This window comes from Bos taurus, chromosome 21 (genome assembly GCF_002263795.3).
Source record: "Bos taurus isolate L1 Dominette 01449 registration number 42190680 breed Hereford chromosome 21, ARS-UCD2.0, whole genome shotgun sequence".
Classification (NCBI taxonomy): domain Eukaryota; kingdom Metazoa; phylum Chordata; class Mammalia; order Artiodactyla; family Bovidae; genus Bos; species Bos taurus.
Genome location: NC_037348.1, coordinates 34,662,985 through 34,688,362, shown reverse-complemented (window position 1 = coordinate 34,688,362; position 25,378 = coordinate 34,662,985). Strand labels below are relative to the sequence as shown.

General features: G+C 57.1%; 1 protein-coding gene across 2 annotated transcripts; it reads left to right on the top strand.

Annotated features, from left to right (window-relative positions):
• The first annotated feature begins 951 nt into the window (after positions 1 to 951).
• Positions 952 to 25,213, top strand: LOXL1 (lysyl oxidase like 1). Of its 2 annotated transcripts, XM_059878945.1 has the most exons (8): positions 11,356 to 11,465; positions 14,755 to 14,902; positions 16,334 to 16,442; positions 19,542 to 19,679; positions 20,108 to 20,264; positions 20,862 to 20,957; positions 22,698 to 22,813; positions 24,873 to 25,213. In XM_059878945.1, the coding sequence occupies exons 1-8, from the start codon at positions 11,427 to 11,429 to the stop codon at positions 24,877 to 24,879; spliced, it is 810 nt and encodes a 269-aa protein (XP_059734928.1). In that variant the 5' UTR covers positions 11,356 to 11,426; the 3' UTR covers positions 24,880 to 25,213.
• Positions 25,214 to 25,378: the final 165 nt, after the last annotated feature.

Genomic DNA, 25,378 nt, shown 5'->3' with positions numbered 1-25,378 from the left:
CATCAAAGACAGCCCCTGAATTTCACTTTATCCAGGTGCTCACTCAGGCTTAGGCCATGTGGACTTCAGAGATGCATGACAGAAGCCACACATGACGGGCAGGAAATTGATCTCTCCCATGTTTTCACAAGTTCTGTTCAGCAGGAAGGCAAACTTCCATTCTACAGACCAGGAGAGTAAGGCCCAGGGCTGTGCCAAGAGGGAAAAGGCAGAAGCTGCATCTTCTTTGTGCTCAGACCCAATGAAGGAAGATGCACCTGATGACCTGAATTAGAGTGGCTCAGCCTCTCCCCACAGGAGGGTGGGATTCAGCATATCCCCCTAGAAGGCCCACCAACAAAGAGGAAGTCTCAGTACTGCTTTGGAGACTAGCAGCCCAGGTGTCCTGGGCAGAGGCTGGAGTGGACAAGAGTCAGGGGCTCATTAAAGCCTAGATAAGAAACCAGGATGCTGGGACCAAAGCAAAAAGAAACGGCCAGAGTGGTGCTGACACCTCTGCCCTGTTATGCCTGCCAGGACCCCACTCACCAGGCCTGAGTCCCCAGAGGCCTCCTTCCTACTCCCTATTTCATTCCCTTGCTCAGAGGCAGGTCTGCGGCTTGGCTGGGAGCTCCAGGGACTGAGGGAGCGAGCGCAGCAGCTGTGGGACAGACCACATAGCTAAAACCCGGCGGGCCATAGGGCCCCGCGGAGGAGGCCCCAGCAGGCGGACCAGGCTGCCCGAAAAGCCTCCCGAAGCTCCCAGCCTGTTGCTTATTCATTCAGAGTGGGAAAGCGCCAGCCCAGCGCGGCCAGCCACAGCCGGGCTGGCCATGTAAGGCCCCCAGGCGGCCCTGCCTGCCCGGTGCCCTACAGAGAGCCTCGTGCAGCCCTGGGCACCGCCCCTGCCCTGCCCTGACCCCCTTGGCCTCGAAATGCTGTCATCGGAGGAGCCGTCCCGCTCGGGACAAGGCCAGGATGGACAAAGCTAGAGCTGGGGCGGGAAAGGAGCCGTCCTGTCCTCGAGGCCGTGGGAAGAGAAGCACGCACGGGGGGCCACTCCTGAGAGCCTCTCGGTCCACCAGGCCTCAGCAGAGGGGCCACCATGGCTCTGGCCCTAACTGGCTGGCAGCTGGTGTGGGGCGCCTGCGTCTGCGTCCTGGTGCACGGGCAGCAGGCGCCGCCAGGGCAGGGCTCGGACCCGGGACGTTGGCGGCAGCTGATCCAGTGGGAGAACAACGGGCAGGTGTACAGCCTGCTCAACTCGGGCGCGGAGTACGTGCCGCCGGGGCCTCAGGGCTCCGAGGCTAATTCCCGGGTGCTGCTGGCGGGCGCGCCCCAGGCCCCTCCGCGGCGCAGCCAGGGGGGCCTCCGGCGTCGGCAGGCCCCGTCCCTGCCCCTGCCCGGGCGCGTCGGCTCGGACACCGTGCGCGGCCAGGCGCGGCACCCCTTCGGCTTCGGCCAGGTGCCCGACAACTGGCGCGAGGTGGCCGTCGGGGACAGCACGGGCATGGCCCGGGCCCGCACCTCCGTCTCCCAGCAACGGCACGGGGGCTCCGCCTCCTCGGTCTCGGCCTCTGCCTCTGCCTTCGCCAGCACCTACCGCCAGCCGTCCTCCTTCCCGCAGCAGCAGTTCCCCTACCCGCAGGCGCCCTTCGTCAGCCAGTACGAGACGTACGACCCCTCGACGCGGACCTACGACCAGGGCTACGTGTACTACCGCAGCGCGAGCGGCGGCCTGGGCGCGGCGGCCGTGGCCTCGGCGGGGGTCGTCTACCCCTTCCAGCCGCGGGCGCGCTACGAGGAGTACGGAGGTGGCGGCGGCGAGGAGCAGCCCGAGTACCCGCCGCAGGGCTTCTATCCGGCCGCCCCGGAGAGGCCGTACGCGCCGCAGCCCGCCGACGGCCTGGACCGGCGCTACTCGCACAGCCTGTACCACGAGGGCACCGCGGGCCTCGAGCCGGCCTACCCCGACCCGGGCCCCGACGCTGCGCAGCCCAACGGCGGCGGGGGCGGCGGCACGTACGGCGGCGGCGGGGGCGACCCCCGCCTCGGCTGGTACCCACCCTATGGCAACATGCCGCCCGAGGCCTACAGCCCGCCGCGGGTCGTGGAGCCGCAGCCCCCCTTCCGCGTGCTGGAGCCTCCCTACCTGCCGGTGCGCAGCTCCGACGCGCCCCCGCCGGGCTCCGAGCGCAACGGCGCGCAGCAGGGCCGCCTGAGCGTGGGCAGCGTGTACCGGCCCAACCAGAACGGTCGAGGTGAGTCCGTCCAGGCGCCCGGGGCTTCGTCCATCCTTTACAGAATGCCTCCCCCGCCTGCTAAGTCAAGACCCCCACCCTGGCCCCCATCGGCAGCCCAAGTGCTTCCCAGGCCTTCGCCACCGTCCACACATCCCCATGGCGCCAGGATTTGGCCAGGCAGGCCAAGGCTCTGACCTGGGGGGTAGGGGACGGAGGGGCTGGATAGGCTTTGGAAAGAGACGCTTGGGTCATCTGAGGACACATAAAGGAGCCCCTCTCCCCGCCTCTCCCTTGTTCCCACTGGGGCACGTCCTCCCCTCTTGGAGGTGCCCCTCTGCCAGCCTCACAGGGTGAAACACGGAGCATCCGGGTTAGAAAGGCCTCGGGAACACCTCCGGAGGTGTGACAAGTTCCCGGTCACTGGGCATAGGTGGGCTTGGCGTGAACGAACAAGAGGTTAGAAGAGACGGTCTGGCCTGACAGGAGAGCAGATTGGACCTCCCGGGGTTCCTTCGCGGGACACTGCCAGGCCCGGACTAGAGAGGCACTGGCCTGGGCACCAGAAAACTTAGTAATCTACTTAAGTAATATTTCAGTGCATTTTTAGATCAAAAGTCATGCCAAAAAAAGATGAACAAAATATCAAATTTTGAAATAGAATCAGTAATGGTGCCATGCCAAACTGTATTCAAGCCAGGGAAAAACTGAAAATTAGCAATAGCAATCTGTCTTTATATGAAATTTTGATATTTTCTTCATCAGATTTCTTTTTTTTGCAGTACTGCTGATTTTTTTAAAATATTGCCTCAAATATTACTTCCCTTAGTTACTGAGATCTTAGATGCCCTCTTAAGTTTTGCACCCCAGGCTGGGATGCAAAAGTCCCTGGAGGCAGTTGTGGACAGGGATGGGGGGGAGGTTGAAGATATGACCTAGTCTCGGGAAAGCTGTCTGCACACTGGAAGAGGCGGCCTTCCTTCTTCAGATGAGCAGCTCCACACATGCTGTTCTAAGGCAGGCTACCTTGGCTAGGGCCCATGAGTGGTCTGGCCAGGGCTGAACGGCCATTGACCTAACCTCTGCCCTCCTAGAACTCCCTTTCCTGCTTCTGTCTCTGCAAGTCTGCAGTCAGCTCTGGTCAAGGTTTTCCATTCAAACTCCAATGTGTGTGCATTCCACGTCAGCCTTGCCTCTTTCAGGTTGCGATTAATATTCCTGATTCTTTACTTCTGCTTCTCTGCTTCACACCAGGGTGGCTGTGCCAGGCCCACCAGGTGAGGGCTAAGCCCTGAGGGGCTTAGGGACACAGATACTGCATCTCCAGCCTTTGTTCCTCTGCCTCTGTCCACATGGGGATGCATCCTTGTCTCCAGCCATACTGACCTTGGGTGAGAGGCTGCTGCTGGGTTGCAGGGGTGGGGACTCTTGTCTCTCTGTGGGCTGCTGGAGCCCAAGGCTAGGGGAGGGACGTGTCCCCAATGGTAGTACTCGCTCCCTCACATTCAGGGGCTTCCCGGGTGGTAGTAGTGGTAAAGAACCTGCCTGCCAATGCAGTAGACGTAAGAGATGCGGGTTCAGTCCTTGGGTCGGAAAGGTCCCCTGGAGGAGGGCATGGCAACCCACTCCAGTATTCTTGCCTGGAGAATCCCATGGACACAGAGCCTGGTGGGCTACAGTCCATAGCGTTGCAGAGTCAGACACGACTAAATCGACTTAGCTTCAGCTCTCCCTCACATTCAAAGCATAGCCTTCAACTTGGGATGCTGAATCCCACTTTGAGAACCTTCAGGTGCTCCAGACAGGAGCTAGAGGGAGGGCCCTTCTATGATGTGATGAAGGATTTCTCGGCCTCACCTGCATCTGATTCTCAGCAGGACTCGCAGCAGCCCTGCAGTGGTGTGTGGTACCACCCTGCATCAGCCCCTGCTAGAGCTCCGTGGAGGAGAGCACGTTTTATCTATAGGCTAAACTGTTGTGGTGAATTTTCTTCGAATGCAAGACCGCGGAGTGGGGCTCAGCCAGAAGCGCTCCACCTCTGGGCGGAGGAGAAAACCCAGGCCTCAAATAGCAGTACTGGCAGAGCCAGGCCTTGGACTCATCGTCTGTGCCCCGAGCCAGTGGCTTTTTCTAAGGCCTTTCTGTGGCTTGTTAGATCTTAAGGTTCAGAGGGAGACTGACCAGGGCAAGGCTGTGTCTGGAGTGGAGGTGCTTGGTGCTCAGGAGGGCCTCTGGCCATTGCCCCTGATCCCCAGTGTTCATTTGAGATTAAAGACAATTCTGCCCTGAAGGAGATGCCAAGCTGAATCCAGGCCCTGCCCTGAGGGAGGCATAGAGGAGGGGGCATCTCAGGGCTGTGATCAGGCAGGCATTGGGCGGGTGGGGAGAGGGTGGTGGTGTAGGGGAGCCAGAGGAGGGGCCTCCCCAGTCAGGGACTAGGAACCAGGGAGGACTTCTAGGAGGAGTAGGTACCCAAGTATTGCTGCAAGTTGTCAGCACCCTCCAGGTGCCCCTTCCCTAATCCTGGAGGGGATGGTGTGTGGGTGGGGGATACAGGCAAAATCCGGGCTCACAGAGAGGCCAGAGAGGGAGCAGTACCTTCTCCCCCATCATTTGTTCCCCTTCCCACCCTGCTAGGCTGGGACCATGGAAAATCCCGGCTCGGGGAAGGCCAAGCTTTGTGCTTGAGATCAGACCCCCAGGCCTGGTGTGGGAGTCCAGGGCGGATTCTCCGAGGCTGACCTCATTCCTCCTGGCCGCACACCCAGGGGTCTGAGGCTGGGCGCTGGCAGCCTGCGCGTGTACGGGCGTGGACATGTCCTCACAATACCAAACACATGTGCGCACCGCCCACGGCCTCCACGTTTGGGCGGTTTCCAAGCGCCTGTCCGGAGCCTGGTTTCTTCCTTGGGTGCCTGTACCCGCTTCCCTCCCACCCTGGAGGGGGGACCCAAGGGTTCCTGCAATACCATTGTCTCTGAAACATGTAGCTGGACGGAAGGCAAGGAAACAGGGGCCCAGGTCACATACCTGGCCTGACTGTCCCAGCAAATCCAGGCAGAGGCCTGGGGATGGGCTGCCTGCTTCCCAGGCCCTGCTGAGACCCCTGAGCTGTGCCCCTCCCTCTCCCACGGCCAGGCTGTCTCCTCCTAGCCTCCTTGTCCCTGTTCCTGCCTCCCCACAGCCTCAGCTCCTCTGATCTGCTGATATTTGTGCGGACTAAGATGACTCCAGGCCCTGGAAAACCATGCCTCTTCTCCCAGGGCTCCCCCTTACACCCCTGGCCTGTTTCACTGGTTCTGGCCACCCTGTGAAAATAAGGTGGAGCAGCTGCCCTGGGAGGATGGCCAGTTGGAGGGCATCCTCCCAGGGCACCTCTGATGGCTGTGCCAGCCCTGCCTGGCACGGTTCCTCCAGCTCTATCCTCACACAGCCAGTTGGAGCTGTGACTGCCCCCTCCCTGGTTTCTTCCAGTCCGTCCTACATGTGAGGTAGATACACCCTTGCATTGCTGACCACATTACTCTCCTGCTCAATGAGGTTCTGGGGCTCCCAAGGCCTTCAGGACAGAATCACAAATGCCTTAGCCTATCGCTCCAGAACCTGAGGCACCTCCTCCCGTCCCCTCCTTCTCCATCTCTCAGGCCTCCACAGCCCCCAGGGATGGTCTGGGCCTAGATATTTCTAGGGTCCGCTCCTCTCCATCCAGCCTCCTGCGCCCAACAGTCCAGATGGGACCCCTTAGTCCCTGAGAGCAGCCTAGGCTCCCTGCTGCCTGCCCTTCTCCCCACCAGGACCTGCCTGCCTGACTCAGGTCACGCACCCACCTCCACAAGGCTTGAAGGAGATGCAAGGGCAGACAGAGCAGGCCTCCACCCAGCAAGCATCCGGAGTCAGAGCCCCCCGGCAGGAATGATGATCACAACTCCAACCATTTGCAGAGGAGCACCTGCTGAGCTTAGTGGCCTCGATGTGCAATTTCATTCACCCCACAGCCTCCTAGAGAGGTGGGGATTACAGGCCAGTGGTGCAGATGAGAAAATTGAGACCCGGGAAGGTCTCACAGCTGGATGCGGCAGAGCCAAGACTTCACACTGAGCCTGTCGTGTCTTCATGACTCTGAGAGGACCCCACCCTCAAGCCACCTGTGAGCCAGGCCCCAGTTCTCCCAGCCACGTCCAGGGGGAATAATTCTGCTAGCATATGTTGGACACTTTATATTTATACATCACCTCTCTTTATTCCCATAGCAACCCCACCAGCCAGATGCTGATAATCCATCCCATTTCATAGATAAGGTGGTGGGTTCACTTGCTGATTATCATATGACCTGTTAGTAGTGAAACCAGAATTTGGGTCTGTATGACTCCCCATCCTGGGTTCTTAACCCCCACGCATTATTTCTTTCCTAAATCTTCATGTATGGAGGCTTACCTCTCACATCCATTTGGTCATTTAGCAGATACTTGACTCCTACTGTGTTCTGGGCAGTGAGCACTGGTTGTGACAAAGTGAGATGAAACAGAATGTGCACAGATTTAGAAGCAAAGAACACCTTCCCAGTGTGGTGTTAGCATGAAGCCCTATCATTTCCACTCCAGACTCCAGAATATTTAACAAGCACATGGACAGCACCTGACACTGTTCTTGGAAATTTACAGTTAGAGTCGTTTAATCCTCCTAACAGGCTTCCCAGGTGGCACTAGTAGTAAAGAATCCACCTGCCAATGCAGGAGACGTAAGAGACGTGGGTTCGATCCCTGGGTCAGGAAGATCCCCTGGCGTAGGAAATGGCAACTCACTCCAGTGTTCTCACCTGGAGAATTCCATGGACAGAGGAGGCTGGCGGGCTACAGTCCACGGGGTTGCAAAGAGTAGGACACGACTAAGCACACATACCATCCTCATAACAACCTTTGTTGTTACTATTACTCCCATTTTGCAGATGAGGAAACTGAGGCCCTCGGAGGTTAAGCAACTTGCCCATGACTGCTTCAACTGGTGACTGGTGGAGGCAGAATCGCAGCTCAGCACTCCTTCTTCCTTCCCTGAAGTTGTCCCACGTTGCTCCTTTAGAAAGAAATGGAGTCTCAGGCCTAGGAAGTTGGAGTAAAGGGTCAGACAGCTATGGAGACAGAGGGGCCTGGGTCCTCTCGCTGCTCCCCTGTTTGGCAATCGGAGGTCACTGGTGTCAGAACAAACAAGTTGTGTCGGGGACAGCCTCCTTGCAGGCAGACTTCCTGTCTCCTCTCATATCTGCCAGTTGAGGGCCACAACCTCTCCCCCTGCTCTCAAACTGGACTGTCCCTGCAGGAAGAGACAGCTCCTGTTTTAAATAATTATAATTGCAACTGATATTACTGAACCCTTAATGTGTATCAAGGACTTCCCTGGTGGCTAGGACAATAAAGAATCCTCCTGCAATGCAAGAGACCCAGGTTCGATCCCTGGGTGGGGAAGATCCCCTGGAAGAGGGCATGGCAACCCACTCCAGTATTCTTGCCTGGAGAATCCCATGCACAGAGGAGCCTGGCGGGCTACAGTCCATGGGGTCACAAAAAAGTCAGACACGAATGAAGCAACTGAGCACCCACAGTATGCCCCAGACACTATGCCAAGCATTTTATTTTTGTTTCTTCCTTTAGTCCTCCCGGCAAGCTTGTGAGGTATTATCACCCCCATTTTACAAAGGAGGCAGCTGAGGCTAGAGAAGTTCGGTAACTCATCCAGGGTCCCAGAATTCATCAGCAGCCAAGCTCAGATCCAGGCTGACTCCCCTCACCAAACCTCATCCTCCCCTTCTGCTCCTGCCCCTCAAGGAAGGGTATGTCTCCACCTTCATTGTTTCTCTCAGATCTAAACCCCATTAAGACACACAAAGTTGGATTTTTTTGCCTTGAGTTCACAGGCCCCACAGAGCTTGTTGGGGTGGTGGCCCAGCAGGGCGCTTCAGGCCCTATAAGTGCCAGTCTGCTGCCACACTTGGCTGGGGCAGGGGGGTTGGTGTTCTGGCCTTTGGCCCCCTCTCCTCCTCTCTTCCACTCTAGGTGCTCCCATCTCAATGCCCTCTCACCTCCGAAGGGGCATTTCACCTCCAAAGGGGCACTTCTCCCCAGTAGTCCCAGCCCAAGTCCACGCGACTCCTGTCCAAGCCAAGAACACATGGAAAACTCCCCAGGGCAGTGGCTGGAAAGGCAGGAGAGGAAGGGCGGGGGAGGAGCCGGTGGCCGGCCCCAGCAGCCCACACCTGCTTCCAATTCTGTGCCCGGCATTCCTGCGGAGCAGCAGCCCGCTCGGGAGGGAGGGAGGCCGGAAGGAGAGGCTGCTCCCATCCCTCCCCTTCCCCAACCTAACAGCCTCCTCCCCACAGGCGGCTGGAGCCAGAGGGCCTTGCTGTCTGGGTTCTGGAGTGCAGGGCCAGGCTGCACCTGGGTCCCTCTCCCCCTTACTGATGGGCACCCAGAAACCGGGCATCTCAGCATCACCTGAAAATGGAGCAAGGGCATCAGGACACCAGAGCAGGAAGGTGCCCAGAGGGGGAAGTCGAGGCCTGAGGAGCGTCAGCCACCCGAGTCTCAGGAGACAAGCCGCCCTTCCTCCCTGTCGTGGGCTGATGGGAACCATGGTTTTCCAGCCCCAAAGCTAATCCTTTCTGAAAAGAAAGGGCTTTTGGAGTCAGTCCTAGCCTCTACGTGATAACGAAGGCTGTGCTCCCGTAGGTAGTGCCAGCAGACCCTTTGTGGGATACCGGTGTTTGTCCTCAGGCTCACTGAGGGCATGCAGGTGCCAGGCCCCGAGCTGGGGTACAGGGAACTCAGGGGCACCCTGAACCCATCCCTGTTCTCGCCGGGGCCTTAACCCCGGCAGGCAGGATGCCATGGTCCAGGTCCACTTCCTTCTCTTGCCAACTCGCCAGCTCTCAGAACACTCCGTGCACAGACCTGGGCCACAGCGGGGTGGCAGCAGACAGGTGGTGGAAGAGGGAAGAGGGAGGGGCACCGGGCGGTGGCAGAGGAGGGCTAACAAGGTAGGCCTTGGGACCTCAAGACTGTACCCCGATGAAGGGGGGGTGTGCGTGTGCCTGCACAGCAAGGAATTCCAGGGCAAGGGCACTATGGGATCAGAGATCAGTGGCAGAAAAGGTCAGTTGTGCTAGGAGCTGCCTCCTGCTCCTTGGGGTTAAGAAATCTGGAAGGCCAGGTTAAGGCCAGACCACAGAAGGCTGGCTGAGGAGAGCAGATACCATCTCGAGGAAATGCAGCCATTCCACAAATATTCATGGAGTGCCTTTCTCTGTGCTGGTCTAGCGCTGGGTATTCATGAGTTTAAGAAAAGAGACAAAGTCCCTGTCCTTGTAGATCTTGTATCTTCATGGGTGAACATGATAAGTAAATAATAGAAGGTGGTAAGTACTGTGGAGAAAGCAGAGAGAAATCAGGGAGCTCTGAAGTGTTGGGAGAGCTTGCAAAGGCGTCAGGGTGGGCTTCATGAAGGTGACTTTTGAGCAAAGAGTCAAGTAAGTGAGCCAAGCAGCTATCTGCCAGTAGAGCATTCCAGACAGAAGAGCCAGCCAGTGCAAAGGCCCTGAGGCAGGAATTCCCTGAGCTTTCAGGTGTGTTCCAGCGTGGTGGGAACAGCACAGCATGGGTGTGGGGGCCTTATAGGAGACAGGTAAGAGAGGTAACGGGGTCCAGACCATGGAGGTCCTGTAGGCTACTGTGAGGACTTTGACTCTCCACTCATGGGGGAGCCACTGCTGCTGCTGCTGCTAAGTCGCTTCAGTCGTGTCCGACTCTGTGCGACCCCATAGACCGAAGCCCACTAGGCTTCTCTGTCCCTGGGATTCTCCAGGCAAGAACACTGGAGTGGGTTGCCATTTCCCTCTTCAATGCATGAAAGTGAAAAGTGAAAGTGAAGTCGCTTAGTCGTGCCCGACTCTTAGCGACCCCATGGACCCTACCAGGCTTCTCCGTCCATGGGATTTTCCAGGCAAGAGTACTGGAGTGGGGTGCCATTGCCTTCTCCGGGGGGAGCCACTACAGTGACATTTAAGCCGGGTCTCTTTCTGCTATGCTGGGAGTGGACTGTGTGGAGGCAGACAGCAGGAGTTTGAGAGGAGGCTGGTACAGAGATCGAAGCTGAGGTATCAGCAGCCGAGCCAGGGGGATAACAACGAGGTGGGGGGCAGTCAGTTTCAGCATATATTTTGGAGATAGAGCCAATGAGCTTTTCCTGATGAATTGGATGTGGGGTGTAAGAGAAAGAGAGGGGTCGGGCATGATAGAAAAGGGCTATGTCCTGTGCAGCTGAAAGGGTGAAGTCACCATAAGCTGAGATGGGCAGTTTTGTAAGAAAGATAAAAAGTTCAGGTCACTGAGAAGGGTCTGAGGGGCAGCAAGGGAACCTAGGAGACCACGGGATCTGCAGAGCCTTCTAGAGGTGGGGGCAGGGCACTAGACAGGGCCTGCAAGAGGGGAACCGTGGGTGGGAGGGTGGGCATGCTCACACTGGGAAGAGTGTGAGTGATGGAGGGGTGTGAGGAGGCAGCAGGAGGCAGAGGTAGCTCACCTCCCTGGCGGCCTCCTCCAGCTCTGCCCCGGCTATTTCTGGGTGGTTTGCTCAATTGAACAAACACTTACCCTCCTCTGGGTCTGCAGCTGTCACCCAGAGTAGCGAGGCCATCGCTGCCCTTGGACTGCCTCTCCCCGTCTGGTGGGGGCAGCAGTCTGTAGGTGATGGGGAGCCACCAAAGGTTCTGGGCTAGGCTCAGTGACCATCCTAGCTCCTTTGCCTGGACTGTATTGCCCTTCACGGTGGGCCACAGTGGATCCTGCAGAACCTTGCCTGCCTTCTGGTCACCCAGGTGTGGCACCGACAGTTTAATGTCCTGATTATTAGACGATCATTTCCTAGGACCCAGAGCTGCCAGCTCCCGCCCCCGAGGCCCTCCCGGCCCATCCTTATTCCAGGCCATGCTCTCTGAGCTTCCTGCTCTCCCCACCGAGGGGCTGCTCTGGAGTCAGGCCACTCGGGCCAAAACATCCCTCTCTCTACATATTTCACAACCCACTGACCGGTTCCTGCCGGACATTGTTTATCCTCCAGCTCCAGGCTCAAGAGATTAGGGCTCTTTGGCATTCCATTTGCCTTCAGCTGCTTCGTGTGAGCAGGAGGCTGGGGAGAAGGATTTCAAAGGAGACGAGGTTTATGGAACTCACAGGAAAGAGGAAGCCAAGAGGAAAACAGGTGAGGTGTAGGCACGCGGAGGGAATGTAACCTCAGACCCTCCGCTCTGGGCGGCCGCCAGGAACCACTGAGCAGGAGGGAACAGATTCCTTCTAAAGCAGGAAGGATTTAGGTCAGACGGTGGGAGAATTTCCTGGCAGCTAGAGTATCGTCTGCAGAGGTTGTGAGAGGTCCTGGGCTCTTGCCCAAAGCTGGGGAATGGCCTGAATAGCTCCTGAAAAATATTTTAATCTCCAAGTGTTTATGGAGCCATCAAACCTGCTCTCACGGGACGGTTACTCTAATCTCCCCGTCATCCACATGGGGAAACTGAGCCTAAAGAAGGGCCGGGACCTGGAACATGAGGCGCAGGGCGAGATGGCAGATATCGCCTGCTGGACTCTCTCCCACCAGAAGGCCCCAGCTGTGTCCTGCCAGGGAGCAGGAAGACAGTCCTCAGCCTTCCACAGGCTGGTGTGGGGGCCAGCCGGCAGCTCCAGGCCCAGCCCAGGTGAGGCGGGAGGACATCAGACCCCCAAGAGGCAGTGTGCAGGGAACCTGGGTCCCACTGAGAGGAAGCCCCAGAGGCAGAGCAGGAATGCTGAGTGCTGGCGCTTGGCCCCCACTCTGTGTCCTCCCAGCCCTGGAGGGTTTAATGGGGCCCCCGAGGCTGAGGGACTTCCTCCAGACCAGAGGCTGCCTGCAGAGTGGCCTTGGGACTGGTTCACTCACACCCAGCCCCTCCCCAGCCGAGCAGCCTAGCTTCAGTCATCCCCAGGGCCCTTGCCCTCTGACTCAGTGTCCTCCCAACCCTAGTCCAAAGTGTGCAGCCTGACCCCGTGTGGCCAGCACACTGTCTCTGGGGAAGAGTGTTCACCGGGGGTCAGCCCCAGGCTCCCAGCCCTCAGTCCGTGTTAATGGAAGCAGTGAGGCATAGACAGGGGCCAGACCCACCCAGGGCCTCACAAAAGGCCTGTGACAGAAGGGTAAGAAGCCAGGCTCCTGCCTACCCCCTGGGCAAGGACGGCAGGCCGCTGAAGGTGACCAGGCCTCCCTGGGTAGCCTGAGCATGCCCATCGCCCAGCCTTTGAGGGGGCAACCCCATCCCCAGGAGACTGGCTAGATCGGGCATGGAGGGTATAAACTGTGGAATCGTACTCACAATGACAAGCAATGAACGACATATCTTAAAAGTTAATATTGACCGGAAGTCAAGAAATGGAATGAGACCCATAAGACAATATCATTCATATACCTCACGGATACATAGCCACTTCCAATTTTATACAGAGACACAGACGTTCAAAGACATGTCTAAGGGTCAGGGTAAGGATGAAAAGTTAAAAAAACGTAATTATGAGAATGGCCTTGCACAAACCAGTGATAATGGTTGCTCTGAAATGATAATTCATTTCTCTGCATTTATAAAAGTTCTCTGCGTTTATAAAAACAAGTGTCTCCAGAAAAACTTCCCACTACACTACTTTATAATGTCTCCAGTGTGAGGTCCACAAGCTGGCTGACTACATACATTCTGCATAAGACATCCCAGCCCCGGCCCCCCCACAAAATTACATCCCATGACTGATGGTTCTCCCTGCCTTCTGATGACCTGATGACCAGGATCTTCCTTTTAAAATGCACATTTCTTGGGATGGTAGGGAAGAGAGGTGAGCACAGGTCTTGTTGGAACTGAACTTTAACCAACATTGGCCACTCTGTCTGGAGGGCCTGGATGTGCCTCCACAAGCCAGAGGTAACAAACCGGCACCCCTACCCCTACATCCACAAGTGCCCACTCAAGCTTTCCCTCAGCCCCCTTCCAACACCACACAGCCCACCCACACACCCAGGCCCCTGTGGAGAGGCTGAAGCCCAAGCCTGCAGGCCTGGCTGCTGATGGAATGCCTCCTGGGAGAGCAGCAGAGAAGGAGGCATTGTTCTCCCTGGGAAAACATACCAGCTGAGGGAGGGGGCCTGCTGTTCCCAGAGACCTCAGTGGGGGATTTTAAGGGGGGTTGAGGGGACCCAGCCTAGACTCTGTCATTTCCAGTAGCTTACCCCATGGCAGTGAAGGTGGGGAGTCACAGGACCCCCGCGCTGGTCAGAGATGCAGAACAAAGAACATAAAATAATGATCAGGGTGATTCCATTTAAGTTCTAGAAAAGGCGTAACCAATCTAAAGTGATTAAAAAGCAGATCAGTGGTTACCTGGGGAGGAGGGAGGGAGGATTTACCGAGAAGGGCCAGGGAGGAGCTTTGAGGAATGATGGGAACAGACCACAGCAGGACTGTGGTGGCTCTAACACCCTGTGTCCATTTGTCAAAGCTTATCAAACTATGCCTAAAATCTGTGCATTTGACTGTGTAAATTGTAACTTTAAAAAAATCGTCTTTATACAAAGAAGAAATAACACGTAAGGTCCTAGAAGGAGAGGTTGGGACCTGGAAGCTCTTCCTGGGGCTTCCTTGACTTGCTGTGTGACTGTGGGCAAATTCATTGCCGTCTCTGAGCCTGCTTCCCTCCAGCACCACTGTGTGCCGTGGTTTCCTAAGGGAGACAGGCTGAGGAGCACGCTTGTGGATGAGTGGAACAGTAAAGTGTGAAGCCACAAATCAGTAAAGAAGCTTGCCTGACAGAGACTGAGAGCGTAACAGTCAGCCCTGAAGCATGCTGAGGGGGTGAGTGGGGCGTGAGCCCTGCCCTCAGGGAGTACAGACTGGAGGGGAGCAGACACAGGTGACTATGATGAAATCTAGTAGTGAGGCAGAAGTGTGAGCAGCTTGGAATGTCACTGCCAATCAGAGAAGCCTTCCTGGAGCAGGAGGCACCTGCCTGAACCTGAGGTTCCTCAACAGTAAGAGGAAAAGGGTCATCTTTGGCTCAGCCTAGGACCAGGAGCAAGCTTCAGTGTGTGGCCAGGATCAGAATCCAGTACGTGATCAGAGTCAAGGCGCAGTCAGAGGCCGGGAGCACACCCGCCCCGAGTACCCGCAGCCTCTTAGCTGGCTCTTTCAGCTTCTCTGGACTGAGAGGAAGGGTCGGGCCAGAAAGCTTTGTAGAGTCATCTGTACAGTGTTTATTGAAACCGAGCCTGGAGTGGGGGTGGCAGGCTGCCTCGTGCCAAATGTGGGTCTCATGCAGCTTCAGGCCCAGCTGACCCACCACCACATGTTGCTGAGGGAAAGGCTCTTTGATAATGGGAAGGGAGCCATTCCTGGCCATTCACCCCCTTCTCCCCCACCCACAAGCTTCTATGGACCAGAGAGTGAGAAACAGCTTGATTCGGAGGTGGCCCTTGCTTTCAGGGCCTGACGCTCCCTGGGGAAATGACTGCAAGCATTCCTAGGGGCTTGAGTAACGGGGCCGAGGCTGGCCAAGACAGCCCCCATCAGCCAGGAGCCACCTCATCCTCACCCACCCTTGTGCTCCGTGCTTCCTCTTCATTCCTAGCAGGTGAGATCACACTGGCTGCTCCCGCCTGAGGCCTGGGCCCCAGGCAGGCAGGGGTGAGGTCTGGGAGCCCCAGAGATGAATTTGTGAGGGGTGACAGGCAGGCAGAAACCTCTGGGAAAAGCTCAGAAGCCAGTGTCCCCCTCTTCTGACTCGTCTTCTGGACCTGCAAGCTGACAAGAGGATTTTGGCAGCAAGAAGAAGGGGCTAGAAGCCTGTCCGTATGACTCAAGCCCCCTCATTGTGCCTGCCCCCCAAAAAACAGAGGGCTTGAAAGAAGCTAAGAAGAGCTTACAGCTTCATTTTATCATTTATCTGCCAGAAGCCCGGCAGCATGAGAGAGATGGGGACATGGAGACCCAAGCCCATTCCCCTTTAAGCTGGTGGCTGAGCTGGGATGGAACCCAGGGCTCTGGAGGCCCCCCAGCCACCTCCAACCCTACCCCTTCCACATACCCAACATCAAGATCTTTCCTTCTTTATTCCGGGTGGCTAGGGTCTGGACACCTGAGTTCAGCTTCTGCTTAGTCCTAATAACTTACTGGGATGAAGGTATGTACGGGATGGGGAGCAGAGCGGACAGACCCTTGGCTGCAGCCTGACCGGAGGAACAAGTGATCCAGGGACTGGACCAGGCTCCAGACTTCCCCTGGGCACTGGGCCCCAGGCCCTCCTCAGACTGGAGGCCAGAGGCTGCAGACGGGAAGGTGTGGTCCACTCTGGGGGCCAATGACAGGATGAAAGGAATCCTGAGCGAGGCGGGCTGGGCGCCCAAGCCGAGAATCCTGCCCTGTCAGCAGCCTGCTCCGGGGACGTGTTTTCTTGTGAGCCCCTCCCTTCCTGGCCACCCTCACTTTCGCCAACCGCCACTCACCTGGCTCTGCCCAGGAGCCTCTGGTACCCGCTGAGGGCTGGAAGCCTAGGGTTCGCTCTTGGCAGTTCACGAAGAATGCCAGCTGCAGAGGAGAGACGAGCAGAGAGTGTCTGGGGGCTGGTGCCCTGGGAAATAAGGATACCAATGGGAGTGTCTGAGTCAGGAAATTGCTTGGTTCATTCGATCCTGCCCACAGGCCCTTGTTCATGCTATGCCCCCTGCCGAGAGCACTCTTTTGTCTTCTCCGGTTCTCCAAATCCACCCCCCAAGTCTCCCAGGAGGCTCAGTAATCCCCACAGCATGGAGTTCCAGAGGTTAGCCCCTACTCCCTGACGTCCCTGACCCCACACCCGAGCCTAGAGAGAATGATTCATGTCACACACCTCGCTTACACACATACTGGGAGGCTTCCAAGAGGAAGTGACAGCCAGTGTAGAGAACTGAGAACAACCAAGGACATTTGGGGTTGGGGAGGTCTCTGAGCTGTAAATTTAACTCTGGTCCTCCTCAATGCCAAGCTATTGCTCCCTCCTCTCTCTCCTTCCCACTCCTCACTCCAGGTCTCCCTGACTTGGTCCCAGACCCCAACTACGTGCAAGCGTCCACTTACGTCCAGAGAGCCCACCTGTACTCCCTGCGCTGTGCTGCGGAGGAGAAGTGCCTGGCCAGGTAAGGAGATGACGTGTGGACAGTCACTGGGAGTCACCCAGAACCTGCCTGCAGGCTGCACCACCCTGGCCTTCTCATTGGTGAGCCTTGTCTGCCCCCAGGGTTTCAGGTGGGGAAGGGAATGGGGAGATCCAGCTTTTATGTATACATCACCCTGCAAGGAACTTAATGACATTTCATCTTCACACCCGCTAGTGATAAAGAACCTGCCTGCCAATGCAAGAGACATAAGAGATAAGGGTTCTATCCCTGGGTGGGGAAGATCCCCTGGAGAAGGAAATGGCAACTCACTCCAGTATTCTTGCCTGGAGAATCCCTTGGACAGAGGAGCCTGATGGGCTACAGTCCATGGGGTTGCAGAGTCAGACACGACTGAGCAATTTAGCACGCCACTTCACATCAGTAACTGAGGAGCAGTGAGAAGAACTGAAACCCTCAGATCTGAACTGCGTCATGAGAAGGTTCCAGGAAAGTCTTCTAGCTGCCGTCAGGACAGAGGGCAGGATTGTGGAGCCATCTCCACAGAGGACAGGTGGAGGCTGGCCAGAAGGGGCCAAGGGCACAGGCAGCAGTGAGGCCTCCATCGCGTGTTGCCCCCAAGAGCGGGGAAGGCCATCAGCACTGGAGCCCAGGAGGCCAGCACAGGGACTCTCCATTACACCTGGGTGATTCTGCCTCTCGCAGAGCTTGCTTCTCAGTTTGACGGCGAATGTTCTGGTCAAATATGTATGCGTTGAGGACATCTCCCCGCGCCAAAACAACTAGTTAAAGATTACATTGACTTACTTCTTTTGTTTACATCCCTCTATGTTGAAAGCACCTTAATTATTTGCTTTCTTAAAGCAGTTGAACTCTTGTTTCACTTTCGAGTATCTGGGAAGTGCTTGGGGATCTCACTGATCAGCATTTTCTCACTGATGGAAAATGTGAGAAATTTTCATTCTCTGCCTCTCATTCACTGCCATTCAGAGTAGCTGACCGCAGACCGTTATCTGTCTGTAGCAGGATGAGGGTGCTTGCAGTGAATGTCACTCAATTCACCACTTCCTTCATCGAGAAAGTCTTGCTTCAAAAAAAGAAGTATCAGCTGAACTAGTGTGATCAGTGATGTAGCTGATTTACATGTTGGTGGAAGTTCCTTATCTCCTTACAGACTGGCCACAGACAGTGTGAGAGCTGGCAGAGGTCCAGGGACCACATGTGAGTCCCCTCAGCGGGCCTGCCCACTCAGGTCTTGTACCTGGGAACAGAGCATCATAGTACTGCTCTTACTACAGTGGCTTCAGAGAATAGGAATTCAGTCTCCATGGCTGTCCGTTGAGGCTGAGTTTTGAAGAGTCTTGAGTCAAAAACCAAACTGTTACTCCATCTTCATGGAACATCCCGTGTGCTCACACCTGGGCCCCCAGGGGGCCTGGGGAGGAGGCGACCAGGGCTCTGTCCAAGGGCTCTTTTGATCTAGCTGGAGAACCTTGGTAGCCGCTCACCCAGATCCAAGCGACAGGGAGTGGAGGAGAGCTGGAAGGGGTGGTTGGCAGGCTGGAGCTGCGCGAGGCCAGAGGAGGGGGCGGTTGGCAGGGGCTGAGGCATCCGCGGAGGCTGGCTGTGGGATTCAGACCTAGAAAATGCAGCAGGACCAGCGCCCTGGAGCGGCAGGGCCTGCAGAGATGGCCGAAATCGCGGCCGCAGACCAGTGCCAGCCCACAGACGGCAGGCGGGCCTCAGACGAGGGAAGGGACTTGCGCCAAGCCTCACTGCGGGCTTGTGGCCAAGCTGGGCCTAGAACCCAGACCCTAATGGGTTCCCACGGTGTGCCGAGCCCAACAGAAGGGCAGGATTTAGCTGAACAGAGGGAAGGAGGATGTTCTGTTCCAGCGCAGACAGAGACAAATTCCAAGCCTCCCTCAGACAAGGCCAAGGGACTTACGTCCTGGCAGACAGAAGCCTGCAGCGCCTGGTGTCCAGACATCTTCTCACAGAGAGCTAATCCCCATGACTGGCCATCTCCTGCCTCTGGCCTCAGGGCCCAACCCTTAATGATTGCTAGGGAAGTGCCCCTGAGGCTGGCCAAGACAGCTGTCCACAGTCAGCTGAAGGGGGGACGCCTGCAGTCAGCCCTTTTTCCTACCTACGGGGGGTGTGGACATGTCCCCTCACTGCCGCCCCCCCAGCTTTCTCTCTTTTCCCTTCCCTCCTCACAAGGCCCATCTCAGTTGGCAACCGGGGGACAGCAAGTGAATTGTGAGCAGGCAGTTTGCAACCAGTGCTCCCTCAAACAGGTCAAGTAGCTGGCCCTGAAGCCACACAATCAGGGAGAGGTGGCCTACTCACACAGGCCCAGCTCGGGGTGTGTGTGGTATCAGGGTGTGTTGGAGGCAGTGCTGTTAGATCTCCCAGGCAGTTAATATCCCCGTAAGTGGGGCAATCCCAGCAGACTTCTTGGAGGAGGGGACCTGAGTTGGGGCTAAGAGGCTGGTTGGGTTCTGGGTCAAGTGAACAGAACAGACAAAAGTACAGTGAACGAGTTAAGTCTGTTTGGGAAACAGTATTTGAAGCTAGAACCCAGGGTGTAGGGGGAAGGGAGAAGTCAGAATCTTTTGGACAAGGCTGTTTTTAAAAAAGCCCTCCAAAGATTTTGATGTGCCCCCACGCTCAGTTGTGTCTTACTCTTTGCGCCCCATAGACTGTAGCCCACCAGGCTCCTCTGTCCATGGGATTCTCCAGGCAAGAATACTGGAGTGGGTAGCCATTCCCTTCTCCAGGGCATCTTCCCAACCCAGGGATCAAACCCAGGTCTCCGGCATTACAGGCAGATTCTTTACCATCTGAGCCACCACACTCAGGGACTGTCCCCAACTGAGAGTCATAAGCAGGCATCAGGGATCCTCAGAGGGTCATTATCAGGCCCTGCTTTAGAGCATCCCCACCAGCAGCTTCCAGCCACATGGCAGAGGGGAGGGGGCGGCCAGCAGAGAGGAGCGGAGGCCTGAGCCTTGGCTGCAACGCAGGGGTCAGCTGTGAGAACCTTCAGGGACAAGACGGCCCGCGCGGGGTGTCTCTGGCTGGTACCTAAGCCCCGTCTCCCACCTGTCCCCACAGCACAGCCTACGCCCCTGAGGCCACCGACTACGACGTGCGCGTGCTGCTGCGTTTCCCCCAGCGTGTGAAGAACCAGGGCACAGCGGACTTCCTCCCGAACCGGCCACGGCATACCTGGGAGTGGCACAGCTGCCACCAGTGAGCAGCCGCCCCGCTTCTGGGCCCGGACCCTGAGCCCCACGAGCACTCTGGCAGGGGCGGTGCTGGGGGGGATGGGGGGCCCATGAGGTGTTTTCTGCCAAGAATCCATCACTGGGACAAGGACTTTTCAGCGGAGCCTTAGCAAAAGCTGGGCTGGAAGATGGGACATAGAAGGATCGGCCTGGATAGGAGATGGAAGCGTCTAGAATGCAGGGCATCGCCCAAGGGAGGAAACCAGGGAGGAGTGAGAGGTCCTGAGGAGGTGCCCTCCTGGGGTGCCTGGCTCGGTGGGGACACCAGAGATGCTGCCTGTGGGACACAGGGGCCCAGGCTGGTCAGGAGGCAGGGTCACCCAGGCCGTCTCGGGAGGGAGCGGGCTGGGCAGGGCCGACTAGGCCCTCTCTCCCGCTCCTCTCCCGCCCCAGGCACTACCACAGCATGGATGAGTTCAGCCACTACGACCTGCTGGACGCAGCCACGGGCAAGAAGGTGGCCGAGGGCCACAAGGCCAGCTTCTGCCTGGAGGACAGCACCTGCGACTTCGGCAACCTCAAGCGCTACGCCTGCACCTCGCACACCCAGGTCAGGTCAGGTCGGGCTGCAGAGGCGGGGCCGGGCTCCGGGGGCGGGGCAGAGCTGCCTGGAGACGGCAGGCTGGGTCACCCTGAAGACAGGCTGGTGCCGAGGCTCCTGGCCACTCGGCTCCTCCAGAGTGCGGGTCTTCTCGCCAGTCCTGAGGCCACCACAGGGCTCCTCGGGGCCTACCCTGCACCTCCATTTCCAGGGGTGTCCACTCATGGAAGGAAAAGGAACATTCCAAGGAGTCCGGATGGCTTAATGTTCCATTTGCCTAGCTGGGCCCCCAAATCCATCTTTCTATCGAGAGTGTCCATCTATCCTGCCTATCTCTCTCTGTCCATTCATCCATGCATCTCTCCCAGGCATTCCCCCACCTTCATTTCACCCCTCCTTCTGGCTATTACATCTCTCATTGCTCCGGTCCATCTGCCCAGTGAGCCTAGTACAAGGCAGAGCCATGCTGAGCAGCTACTCAGGGCAGGGAGGGCAGGGTCAGGACAAAGCACAGAGGAAGGAGGCCCCAGGCTGCTGAAGTGGGCATGGGGTGGCTCTCTGAGGAGTGCACAGCACCCCAACCTCTGCTCCTGTCCCCTCTCCTAGGGCCTGAGCCCAGGCTGCTATGACACATACAACGCAGACATCGATTGCCAGTGGATTGACATCACCGACGTACAGCCCGGGAACTACATCCTCAAGGTAGGGCCCCCTGGAGGCACTCCTCCAGCCTGATGTCCTCACCCCTGACATAAGCTGCACATTCTGGTGTACACCCTCTGGGTGTTAGATCTCACAGGCAGTCACGAGCACTCTAAATGGGGCAATCACGGTAGACTTCCTGCAGGAGGGGACCTGAGTTGGGTCTAGGAGGCTGGGTGGATTCTGGGTCAAGTGAACAGAATGAAAGAGTTAAGTCTGTGTGGGAAGCAGTATTTGAAGCTGGAATCCAGGGTGTAGGGGAAAGGGGAGGCCAGTATCTCCAGACTAAGGCTCCTCCTTCACACTCCTGTTGCTCTGCAACCAATGATGTCCCCTGAGGTCTGCACTTCGCATCTGAAGGTCTTAGTCTCAAGCAGACACAGCCTCTTCCCATAAAAAATGCCCAGGAAACTTCAGCCCAGGTGTGGTAATGCCGGAGGAGGGGGTGACTCTCCTCCCTAAGTGACAGAGGACTTGGAGAGCCTTCTGGGAGAGGACACTGCCTTTCCCTGAGACACAGACAGGACCCCCTGCAAAGCCAAGGGCTTTATCCCCTCTGGCCTGAACCCCTCCTCCACGTCCGATCATCCCAATGCCCCTTGGTTGGGGGCACAAGTAGAAAAGCACGTCAGGGACACAGAACCCAGCATGGTGCCTCCATGCAGGCTGGGCAGGTCATCACAGCCTCACCTGGGGAAGCCAAATCTTAGCCTCTTTCTTGCAGGTGCAAAGCCAGGGTGGGGCTCACGCTACTGGGCTCCTTGGGCTCTTCTCCACTCTGGAGTAAAATAAGAGCAGAGAAGGTGGGCCTGGAAAGCAGCTTTAACCTGCACAGAGATGGGCTGCTAGGCGGCTGCCTTCAGAACCCAGCAACCCAGAAGCTGTTGGTTGCAGCCCTGTCCCGAGCACCTCTCACTGGGCTTGGTGAGGCCTCTGCTCAGCCTCACCCAGGGGCCAGCATTGTTCAGGGTATCTTTTTTCTTCCCTCATTCATCCACTCAACAGACTCACACAAAAGCTCTTCTGAGTTCTAGGTTCCAACGATTCGTGACATGTAATGCCCAGTTCCTGCCTCTAAGAAATGTAACTTAAAGACAACATCACTGCATCTCTTCTTAAATGCTCTGCAGATAAGGCTGGGTGTGGCCTAACTCAATGAAGCCCTCCCCTGTCAGGCCAACATTTTAAAGACTTCCTCGTGTCCCAGCAGCTCCTCTTCAGCCAGGTTATGCTTGGCTCATCATCTCAGTTGAGTGTCAGGTGCCTTGGGCTCCAGGCCAGGAGATGCCACCTGGCATCAGGTAGGCCATCAGTGGATCATCTAGATGGGCACACGTGGTGAAAGGGTGCGGGCTTCGTAGTCAGGGAGACCAGGCCTGGGATCCCTGCCCAGCCCCTCACTCGCTGCTGGGTTCCCTGGGCGGTGGCTCTGGACGCCCTGTGCCGGGCCCCCTGTCCTGAGCTCTGACTGAGGAAGCCTCCTGTCTTCCAAGAAGGGTGATCTGATGGTGCTTTCTTTGACTGTGAGCTGTCTCTCCCTTCTCTGTCTGTGTCTCAGCCTCTTCTCCCGTCTCTGCATTGGTGCGTCTCTTGGTCTGGCGTGGTCTGTCTCCGTTGCCCTGTCTCCCTCTCTTCTGTCTCCTCTGTGTCTGCCTGTCTGCCTCTCCACCTTCCTTGGCGACCAGGTGAAGCACAGCCCCCTGATCAGACCCCTTTCCATCTGTTCCCTCCCTTCTTCAGGTGCATGTGAACCCAAAGTACATCGTTTTGGAGTCTGACTTCACCAACAATGTCGTGAGATGCAACATCCATTATACAGGTCGCTACGTTTCTACAACAAACTGCAAAATTGTCCAGTAAGTGTTCGGCCGCCCCACTCGAGGAGCAGGCAGGGCCACCTGAAACACAGAGGATACCTGCCCTGTGGGTCACCTTGATGGCCACACACGGCTGCAGCTGGACCAGCCCACAAGCTGGGCAGGAGGAGGCTCGTCTGTGCCCACCCCAAGCCCAGTGCTCAGGATGGGGGTGGCGCTCAGGCTGCAGGCGCTGATCTGGGGCGTGGCCCCCCATCTCTCAACTGGAGACTAGCAGGGGGCGTCGAGGAGGTGCAGGGCTCTGCAGGCCTTGCTCTGTGACTCCCTCACTCTGACCTCAGGCAGCTCACCTCACCTCTCTGATCTTTTCTCTTCAGCACTTCCCACGCAGGCTTGTGAGGCGGATTGAAAGGCCTGACAGATGTCTCTGCGTATTCCAGAACCCTTACACTGGTGCTCAGTGAATGGCAGCTGTGTGAGCCTTAGGGTCCCTGTAAGGTGGATTGAATGAAGCAGTCCCAGATTAGAAGGGATTCTGGCTAGAGTCACTTCCAATCGGTCATCAGCCCCTGGGCCCCCTGGTGGAGGGAGCTGATGAACTCTGCACCCGGGCCTTTGGCACATGACTCCTCAGCTGCCCGGGCTGGCTGTCCTCAGCCTCTCTCCTGATTCCTCACGTGAAGTACTTTGCAGAGGGACTGCCTGCTTACAAACTCAATAAGAAATGCAGTTGCCTTCTGTGTGAATTTTAAATGCTTGATCAGGTCAAAGCAATTCCCTTCCATTTAAAAACTAAAGAAAAAAAGAGTAGTCTTCTAGAGCTGTAGTCCATCACCTAGGGGACAGCTGGCAGGGATTCTGAGGCCCAGAGAAGCACTTTTCCCCAAACATGCCTGCTTATTAATGGTTCACAGATATGAGAGGCTTAGCCTGTCACCAGCGTCAGGGCTTAGCGTGTGACCAGGATTGGGGCTCAGTGTGTGACCAGGATTAAGGCTCAGCATGTGACCAGGGTCAGGGCTTGGTATGTGGTGCTCCGTGTGTGTTTACAGATAGCCGCTTCACCCTTGGCTGCTACCACTAAGCTAACTGTTCACAGCCCCCCACCGCACTGTGAGAAAAGTAGCCTCTGGTTCAATTCAGAGATTCTGTTCCTCATTAGTGGAATTAGATCAGAATTATCCAGGTCACGGAGTGACCTGGGAACGACTGACTCCTGCTCCATCCCTAGCCCTTTGGCAGGCCTGGATTTCCAGCACCTTCTTGCTCCTCAGGGCTTGTCTCTTTCAGCCATTAAAATTCCAGGGATCACCTAAACAGTAGAGGTTTTCTGGGAAGCAGTTGAGGGAAGGAGTAGCAGGGGCGGGCGGGAGAGAGGCAGGAGCCATACAAGAGGAAAGAGGGCTGAGGGAGGAGCAAGGGAGGCAGGGAGCCCACACGCCCTCTTGTCGCTCCTGCTGCTGGGGAGGGAGCATCCAAACAGCCCCCTGTTTTCCGGAGGCACCCTGAGCTGGGCCCCTCAGCAGGGTGGACAGAGCAGCTGCCCACACCCTCTCCAGCTCCCCCGGGGCCCTGCGGGCACCGGGAATGCCGAGGCCCTTCCTTCCGAGCCCTTTACATAAGTGCTTGGAGAGGCTCAGGTCTCATTAGCGCGTCTCCGCAACCCTGACCGCAGGCAGGCGGCTGGGCCAGCGCACAGGAAGCTGGACGGAGCCTTCCCAGAAAGGCCACGGGACTGACGCCTGTGGGTTTCAATCATGTTTCTGAAGAGGAAAAAGGAGGCCTTTTTTTCTCCCCCCCAAAAGTACTGAGTTAGAAGAAGTAAGAAAGTATTTCCAGACAGTAGCTAATGGCCTAGAAAACAGTCTGGAGCTCAGGGCATGGGGCAGTGTGCTGCCATGACCATGCCCTGGGTGGGAGCCCATGAAACCCCTCTTCTTAGAGCTGGGGGTGCAAGGCCCCTTTCCCTGAGCCCCGATGACTGAGGGGAGTGGAGGGGAAGCGCTCAGCTGGGGAGGTGGTGGGGGCCTGGCTGACAGTCGAATGAGGTCTCCCTGCCCCTCAGCCTGCCACTGACCTGCTCTCTTTCTTTCCTTAGATCCTGATCCTGGGGAGGTGTATACAGCCGGCCCACCTCCCCACCTTCCAAAGCAGGCCCTGCTCCCCAGGCAGCCTCCCACCAGGACGAGCCCGGCCGGAGGGGCCCAGCCCCCACTCACAGGCAGGGGCAGCTGGACGCGCGGGAGCATCCTTCCCTGCCCGCCTCAGGGAGCGAACGGGGGCCGAAACCACAGGGACTCCGGATGCCAGGCCCCACTGTGTACTTAACTCTCCCCTACCACGTTATTTTGTTGGTTGTTGGTTTTTGTTTTTTATATTTTGGCCATACCACAGAGTAAGATTGCCCAGGCCTGGGCTGAATAAAACAAGGTTTTTCTACTCTGTGGTTTTCTGCATGTGGCCTGCCGGCCGGGATGACCAGAGCTAGGTTGGGCTCAGGGGACACGCTTGGGATCCATCCTTGGCAGCAGAATGTGGAAAGGGCAGCCACCACCTTGTCAGGACCACAGCTTGACCGAGAGGGCCTCGAGCCCCCGGTGGAAG

Bases quoted from the DNA above. Each gene is read 5' to 3' on its own strand.
- LOXL1 (XM_059878945.1), top strand. From the start codon at position 11,427: ATGGAACTCACAGGAAAGAGGAAGCCAAGAGGAAAACAG. The intron at 16,443-19,541 runs GTAAGGAGATGA...CTGTCCCCACAG, and splicing joins GAGGAGAAGTGCCTGGCCAG to CACAGCCTACGCCCCTGAGG. The intron at 20,265-20,861 runs GTCAGGTCAGGT...CCCCTCTCCTAG, and splicing joins CCTGCACCTCGCACACCCAG to GGCCTGAGCCCAGGCTGCTA.